This window comes from Punica granatum, chromosome 6, assembly GCF_007655135.1.
Source record: "Punica granatum isolate Tunisia-2019 chromosome 6, ASM765513v2, whole genome shotgun sequence".
In the NCBI taxonomy this organism is placed as follows: Eukaryota; Viridiplantae; Streptophyta; class Magnoliopsida; order Myrtales; family Lythraceae; genus Punica; species Punica granatum.
Window position 1 is genome coordinate 17258782 of NC_045132.1, and position 8516 is coordinate 17267297.

An 8516-nucleotide genomic window follows, 5' to 3' on the forward strand; every position below is an offset into this window, starting at 1 on the left:
AATATATCTTTCAATTATCGAATTACCTAAACTTTCGTCATTATCAAGAAAAAGAATTTTCTTTTCTAATTGATATCATATTGAAGAATGTTAAAATGAAAAACAAAAATAAATGTATTTTCCGTTGCTGGGACAATATGTTCTAAAGGGCATAAATAAAAATAAAAAGGCAAAACTTCAACAACTTGACATTGGCTACTATAAACAGGAGTTTTAGTTTTTCATACTAGGAAGATGTGAGTCCAAAGTCGCGGTTTGAAAAATTTTTCGAATTTTTCGATTTATTATAGTAGTTTGTGTAATAATATTATATTGTATGAGTAAAGTTTAAATATTTCCAATTAGAATGTCATTGTCGCAATACAATAGGCCTTAAGCGGTTCATTAATTTTAGGTAAACGAACTTTCTTGCAATAGGTTCAATATTTATTAAAAGAATACCATGGCCAAGACCAAGTTAATACCAAATAAGAATTAGTTTCAGTCAATATGTTACCTTAACATTAGTTTCACCATAAAAATAAAGAACCCTTCAAGCATCACATATTAAAAAAGACTACTTAAATTGGTGAAAAAATTGAAATATACTTTTTATCCTTTAATGGGGCAACCTCACTCGAACCTAGATTGATAGGACATAGAAGACTTTTAAATATCAAGTTGTACACACCAAAAAAATCACAACTAAAAAGAGGCCTATTTAAATTGGTTACGAATTGACATATGCTTTTATCAACATTAGTTGTATTTAGGTGAGCTACGCTTGTTATCCTTAAATAAAGCATCAAGTGTAAGTTATATGATTGGAGAAAATTTACGATAATGAGAGGTTTATCCCTTAGTGGGTCGAGCATGCTTGGATCTTGATTAACCGTAGTATCTAGTCAACTTCGAAATATCAAGTAGTAAATACCAGAAAAAGATATATATATATATATATACATACTTAAATTTAAAGAGAATTAATAATAAAAATTATAAGAAGAAAAGTTTTAACTTATTTTTTTTTAAAAAAGAAAAAACCTATCCACATCCCTTTTATATTTGTGGCAAATGTAATAAAAAATTTATGGCAAATAATAATTAAAAATGGGAAAAAAATGAGAGGGATAAATAACTTCTATATATGAACAAGAGTTTTAGTATATTAAGATGATAGATAGATAGATAGATGCTTGCAGTGTTTTCTTTTTTTGGTAGTGTTTACAATGTTTTTTTCAAAATTTTGAATTTTTTAATGAATTTTCTTTGATTTCTAAACTTTCTCTAATTTTTTAATTATGTGGCATGCAATGAGCGGTGCCACGTATGTAGATGTGGGCCCACTTAAATGTCCGTGAAGTCCATGTCACCAAATGGACAGAAAACGTTATCTGAGTTGGACAGCTTACTATATTTGAAATAAAATTAAAAATTATGGTACTTTTACGAGACAAAACTTAAATTTAATTAGACCTGAAATAAATATAAAAACTATGGCTTTTTAATGTGATTTTCCCTAGAAATAATCCGTCTTAAACGTATCTTCACAAATCGACACTCTCTGGCTAGTCTCTCGTTTGTTCTCTAGTGTATCTATCTATTCTATTTAGAAATAGTAATTTAATTTGGTCTTCTAGCAAAAGAGAGCATGTAGCTCAGTGGGCGCACGCTTTTACGGATAATCAAGAGGTTTAGTGTCGATACTCGTTATGAGACTATCTGTACCATTTTATTAACTATTAGAATTTTTTTTTCATTGTACGTTCATATATCTTCACTGTAATTGTAAAATTGGGTCAACGACCAATTTTTAGTAGAAGGATATTTTATTTTATTTTATAATTATGAGGCGCATTCGCTCTACTAATTTCGCGGTTCACGTGAACACCTGTAAGGCCACGAGATAGATAAGCTCGGGCATAAGCTGTGGGTGGACGGACATGGAATATTCATCTGCATGATTTTTTTGAATATTTTAATTTTATCTCATCCTTGGCTGTAGGCTTTTTCTTTTTTTCTTTATCTCTGCCCCGCAAGTAAAGTTCTCCTATTTGGTTTCAAAAAAATAGATTTACGACAAAACCAAACGACACAGCCAAAACATACGAGCATAGGTTCTAGTCTGCTTCGAAGGATCGGACCATTGCCCAACTATGTAGTTGTCTTCGGCGAGCTTCAGTTTTGGAAAAGTAAAGTTTTCATAGTTAGTTTCAGAATAATGGATGTACGACAAAATTAAACGAGATAGCCAAAACATACGAACATAGGTTCTAGTCTGCTTCGAAGGATTGGGTCATTTCCCAACCACGCAGTTTTGTCTTCGGCAAGCTTCAGTTCTGGAAAAGTAAAGTTTTCGTATTTAGTTTCAGAATAATGGATTTACGACAAAATTAAATGAGATAGCCAAAACATACGAGCATAGGTCCGAGTCTGCTCAGAAGGATCGGACCATTGCCCAACCATGTAGCTAGTTATTGTCTTCGGAGAGCTTCAGTTTTGGGAATGTGAACCTTATTGATACATTGTTACTTGCACCTTGAGATGCTTATTAATTTTGCAAAAGAGAAGTCTATTAACGAAGAAGATCGTACGATCAGCATGACCGACGAACGTGAAAATATAGCAAACTCTTTCAAGTTAAGGGCATGCACTTTATCTTTGGAAATCCATTGACCTGCAACCCGATATATATGTCTTAATCCAATCAGTACTTCTGCTAATATTAGAGAAAATTTATCCAATTGGGGGAAAAAAGAAAGTGAGAGATTTTAGGAAAAATTTCGGTTGTCTATTCGACGGCTGCAGAGCTCCCCGCTTTGACATTGAGTGATGGCCCTACGATGATGATTTGCAGTCCTATGTTTGTGGAAAGTCAATCACTATTCATAGGACAAAACGGAAAAAGACCCACCTGAATAGAAGCGATTTTCTTGGAAACAAGAAGTCCCCAAAATGGCCAATTAATAAAAAAAAATTGGTACAAAAAGGAGAAATTCTCTTCTTGAATTGAAAATCCCAAAATCTCTTAGGAGCCCTTTGGCTTTGTTTCTCTATTACGTAGTTACTTTTGTTGGAGTTAGGGAAACAAAGCCGCAGCTGAGATCGGAGAGGCCTGAAGGTCACAAATTTAACTATAACATAATGGCATTCCCGAGGAGATTATTTCGGCCTAGCAATGTTGTTGTGCTAGGTTTGGCTCTCGTGATGATGTCTCGTGTGGCCGAGGTGGCGGCCCGTGGCAAAATCTACAGCCTTGAGCCTCGCCGTGGGCTTCTTCAAGAGGCTGGAGTTGTCGATGTTACCAGCTTTGGCGCCAAGGCGAATGACCCCCTGTTTGACAACGCTCAGGTAACACACAATGATCATGTACTCAACATCATCATCGTAATAATCATCATCATCATAAAAAGGTTTACAAATGTATACGGCCGAGAAAAACAAAAACAAAAAGAAGTATACAAATGTATACAGTATTTTTTTTTTTTTTGGGAGATTCGACTTGTAGATGTTGTTTATGAGAGCAAGTAGGGTTGCTCTTTAGATATGATTTAGTCCCTTGAAATGATTTAGCAAAGAATACGTATGCGAAAACGTAAATTGATTTTTTTGGGTGAAATACGAAATCAAAGTTCGAAAATTAGAAATTTAGAACCAACCAATACAAAGATGGGCTAAGATGACCCCTATAACATCCTCAAACAGCCGGTACTCGAGCCTAGTAGGGCAGTTACTTAGCCAATGAATTCCTATAGAAAGCCTAAGCGCAAAGTTTTGAAAGAGTTTAATCCCGCCTTTTTTTTTTTTACTCGTCGTGTGTTTGCTAGTTTTACACTTTGTCAATCGATTAAATAATTGCATCACATAACATATTTATGAATATATTATTATAACAGAATGTATATTACATTGTTGGTTGGGAACGGTCAAGGTTGATTAATATTTGTTAACGAGGATCACGATGATTTTTTTTTGGGAAAATATTTTACTATACCATAATATTAAGTGAAGTAATCAGCAGTTGATAAAATGCAGGCATTTATTGAAGCATGGAATGCTGCATGCAAAGGACCCGGGCCAGCGAAGTTGGTGATCCCACCAGGGTCGTACATAACCGGGGCGGTCGTGTTCCAAGGCCCATGCACCTCGAGCCCGGTCACGGTCGAGGTCCAAGGAACTATATTGGCCTTGCCTGACCCCAGCGTGTACACTAACGGTGACTGGTTCACAATCGAGATGGTCGATGGTATCGTGTTCAAGGGCGGAGTCTTCGATGCCCAGGGCCAGAACCTCTGGCAGTACAATGACTGCAAGAGCAACCCCGATTGCCAACATCTCCCAGTCGTAAGTAACATTTCTACATTCCTAATAGTTATAGCTATAGCCTATACCCGACCACCTATCGCAATATTTCCTTCATCCAGTAACAAAGTCGAATCATATAATTTCTGAATCTTTCTTCTTATTCGTTGGATATATCGGTAAACTTAACTATGCTTCTGCAGATCTTATCATAAAGCAGATATTCTTTTTCAAATAAATACAGTTTAGTAATTGACTCGCTTTAGACCTGAAATAAAAAGGTTTGAAATTCGATCATTTTCGATGGGACTTCCTATTATTTCATCTCCCTTGCTGAGACTTGCTTAAAACCAATATATATCCTAAAAAATTTATTACTATTACCTTTTTTTTTGGGTAAATAGCTTAATTTTCGTTCCTATGGGTGCAGTCCATTCACTTAAACAAAGCCCAGAATGTGGCCATCGATGGGGTGACCTCCCTTAACAGCATGGGCTTCCACGTTGCCATGACATTCTCGTCGAACATCACAGCCACCAAGCTCAACCTGACTGCTCCTGGTGACAGCCCTAACACCGATGGCATTCACATCAGCACCACCAGCTCCGTCAACATCTCCGACAGCTTCATCTCCACCGGTGACGACTGCCTTGGCATCATCCAGGGTGCCTCTGACATCTCTGTCACCGGCATCCAATGCGGGCCTGGCCATGGTATCAGGTAATAGAAATATTCGTAGTGCCTCCTCGAACCTCATGCCTTCCCCGAAAATAGCATTAGAGAATTCTTATTTTGACTGTGACTTATGGTTTTAGCATCGGGAGCCTTGGGAAATACCCCAACGAGCAGGACGTGAGGGGAGTGCACGTCAAGAACTGCACGCTGACCGGGACCACGAATGGAGTGAGGATCAAGACCTTCCCCGGCAAGCTGCAGCTCGAAGCCTCCGATATCGTCTTCGAAGACATCGTCATGAACAATGTCGCCAACCCGATCCTCATCGATCAGTACTACGGCTTCCATCAGAAACTCTCGGTAATACACACATAAAACGCTGTACCATTTCTTATATTGTCGAACTGTTGCAATAAAAGTTTTTAATAAGACATAAGAAAAACGTGAAAAGAAAAATTTAGGTATACAAGATGATTAAATTTTCTATCCTATTAGCTTGAACTTTCAAGTGAATACGGATCCAATTGCTTATAGACACAAACCAATTTGGTTTTGTCGTTCTTTTCGATACATGATCTTTAACTTCTTCTTATCGGGGTTGCTGGGACTAGGCATCAAGGGTGAAGGTGCACGACGTCCACTTCAGGAACATCAGGGGTACCTCTGCCTCGCTCGTGGCCGTTTCGCTTGCTTGCAGCTCGCTTTTCCCATGCGAAGGCATCGAATTGGCCGACATTGACTTGTCCTACACTGGAAGGAAGCCCCTGCCCATCTCTGCTTCGTGCACCAACGCCAAGCCCACCTTCTCCGGGAAGCAAAACCCCCCTTCTTGTGCTCTCATCTAAGATTCAATCCGTCCATGGATCGACCTATCAGGTTGATTAATTGATGATGAGATTGCCATTCTTTCTATTCCTCAGCGTTGGAAAACAGGATATAAGGAAATGCAAGGAAAGGTGGGAATAAAAGGAAAATTCTTTTATGCCAATTTAAGGGCATGATGATGATGAATATCATCGCGGGCTTTATATCAACATTTCGAGCATTCCTTTATAATGTAGATTGGGAAAGAATGATTCATATATACGAAAAGTTTTATTTTATAGTAGCTTTGCGAATTGAGTCAGGTGATGAGAATCATGAGAGCTTACTCGTCCAGAAAATAGTAATTTGTTGGCAACTATTACGCGTATGTACAATTTTCAACTATAATTTGGCACATCTTCGTGATATGTCGACAATCTCTGCAGTAAGATGAGCAAACTGGTTTAGATATGGTAACTTGGCGTGCTAGGACGTTCTATGATATCTGTTTTCCATGTGCCTTTGCCTGTATTCCTTGAAATTAAAAATATGAAAAATGAAAAATGTAGTTGGGCCATGAAGTATATCGACCTTGGTGAGTAATCAAGGCATGTACCTGCTAACAACACGAGGTTCATTTACCCAAAATATATATATTTTTTCGGTAGAACATCATATTTTTGTTTTCAGTTGGAAAAATAATAATAATAACGTAACTAGCTACGGCACGTCCACGTGAAGAAGGACACATATGTATCCCCTTTTGTTTTATTGTTTTTGCCAAATATAAGTTTTTTTCAGGTATGCATGGCATTTGGAAGCTCAAAGAGCTTAAGCTGAATCGGCTTATTAATTATAAAGAACTTTCAATTATTAATTTTCACAATTCACAAGATTCTAAGACATTACTTAAGAGAAATTATTGCCAAACCTATTGAACCAATCCATATATATCGGCAGGTGTATATATATAACCCTTTTTTGTTAAATAAGAATGTAACATATATGTGAGTTTTGAGTCACGAGTGGGTAGTGATCGTGTTAACACTACAAGAAAAGTAGCCTATTGCGACGCTTTTTTGGACCTGTGGTCACGCTTTCAAGTGTCGCCTAAAGTCTTGCGATGCTTGTGGTTTGTAAGCGTCACATTAGGCACAGTCGCGATAGGTCCAATCACATTATAATGAAAAGTGTCGCAACAAATCGGCCTAACGTAACGCTTAATAAGCATCGGCACATGTTTAACCAATGGTGATGCCTCATTTGCGTCACCAAATGCCAACCTTTGCGGATGCAAACAAGTCTTTGTTGACTTTTAAAAGCGTTGCCAAAGCCTTGCTTTCGCCGATGCATTTAAAAACGTTCGGAAAAACAAAATCTAGGTTGACATTAAATAACATCGGCATAGTTTTTTTAAAAAAAAAAAAGAAAAGAAGGCCTGAGTCGACGCTTTTGAAGCATCGTACCACGTCTTAATTTTTTTCAAAAAAAAGGTAGTGATGGCATGTTGTCAAAAGTTAGCAACATGATGTCAGCTTAACTCCTCCCACGAAATTGAAGACGAAACAAAAGCCACCACAATTTAACAAAAATCAAATTAATATTGATAGCTTATACCATGACAAACAAAATCTTTACAATAGGTTCTCCCAACCATTCTCAATCATCATTCAAAGAGAAAACGAATTAGCTAGCACTCAAATAAGAAAAAGGAATTCTCAAGGACAAATAAAAGGTAAGAGAGGAGAAGGGAAGAAAACACAAAAGGAAGCAACAGCTGCTCTACTTGCAACTCCTCGTCGGCATTATCATCTTCCCTCCGACTATTCCTCCTCCTCCTTTGCCCCTAACCCCTCACCGAGAATATTCCTCAACAACCGGTGTTGTTGTTGCTCTTTCTTGACCTCCTCCTCAACAGCAAGAATCGGTGTTGTTATTACTCCTCCTTCTCGGTCTCCTCCTTGACATCTTCCTTCTTCGACATCTAGTGTTATCGTTGCTCCTTCTTCTGGCCTCCTCCTTGGCATCGTCCTTCTTCGACATCCTTCCAGTTGCTATTCCTTCGATGACCACACCTTGGTGCAAAGAACTCAACTAGTTTTGTCCTCTCATTCTGTAGACCAAAGCGCCTAATTGGAGAAGTTGAGGGCTCTTAAAGGCCTAGAGGAGCCGATGATTCTTTGGCCTTTAGGTCTCAACTTTGCTGACGCTTTTTCAAGCATCGACAAAGGCGCGACCTTAGCCAATTCTCACCTTAGGTGACGTCCAAAAAGTGTTGCCTAGGGTTCCCATTTTGCTAACGCTTACAAAAATGTCACTTAAGGTTCTCTTTGCCAACGCTTATGGTAAGCGTCACCAAAAGGGTACTTACGTGACATTTGGTGAATGTTGTCAAAAGGGAACCTTTGGTGACGTCTAAACCACATTGGCTAAGATTACTTTTGACCGACGCTTAAAGAAACGTCACCACTGGTTTCACTTTGCCGACGCGTCGGCAAAAGGGATCCTTTCCCAACTATTAGAAGTGATGCTCTGGAAAACGTTATACAGTCTCTCTTGCCAAGCTTTGGCGACGCTTTTTAAAGCGTCACAAAGAATACGTCACTAAAAGTATGTTTTCTTATAGTGATAATCTGATCAATCTCTTATCTATTAATATTAAGAAAGTTGAAAAAGAATATTACCACGTGCATGATGTCCACCAAACATATGGCCGACACTTCCTTGGAAAATTATGTAGTAGGAGATGCTCTTCA

General features: G+C 38.0%; 1 protein-coding gene across 1 annotated transcript; it reads left to right on the forward strand.

The window, feature by feature from the left end:
• The first annotated feature begins 2996 nt into the window (after window positions 1–2996).
• LOC116210518 (exopolygalacturonase-like) lies at window positions 2997–6061 on the forward strand. Its single transcript, XM_031544402.1, has 5 exons — window positions 2997–3330; window positions 4015–4323; window positions 4712–5001; window positions 5097–5316; window positions 5568–6061. Exons 1-5 carry the CDS (start codon window positions 3124–3126, stop codon window positions 5799–5801), a joined length of 1260 nt encoding a protein of 419 aa, XP_031400262.1. The 5' UTR covers window positions 2997–3123; the 3' UTR covers window positions 5802–6061.
• Window positions 6062–8516: the final 2455 nt, after the last annotated feature.

Excerpts from the sequence above, each read along its gene's own strand:
- LOC116210518 (XM_031544402.1), top strand. The coding sequence starts at position 3,124 with ATGGCATTCCCGAGGAGATTATTTCGGCCTAGCAATGTTGTTGTGCTA. Across the intron at positions 4,324-4,711 it reads ATTGCCAACATCTCCCAGTC|TCCATTCACTTAAACAAAGC; the intron begins GTAAGTAACATT and ends CTATGGGTGCAG. Across the intron at positions 5,002-5,096 it reads GGGCCTGGCCATGGTATCAG|CATCGGGAGCCTTGGGAAAT; the intron begins GTAATAGAAATA and ends TTATGGTTTTAG.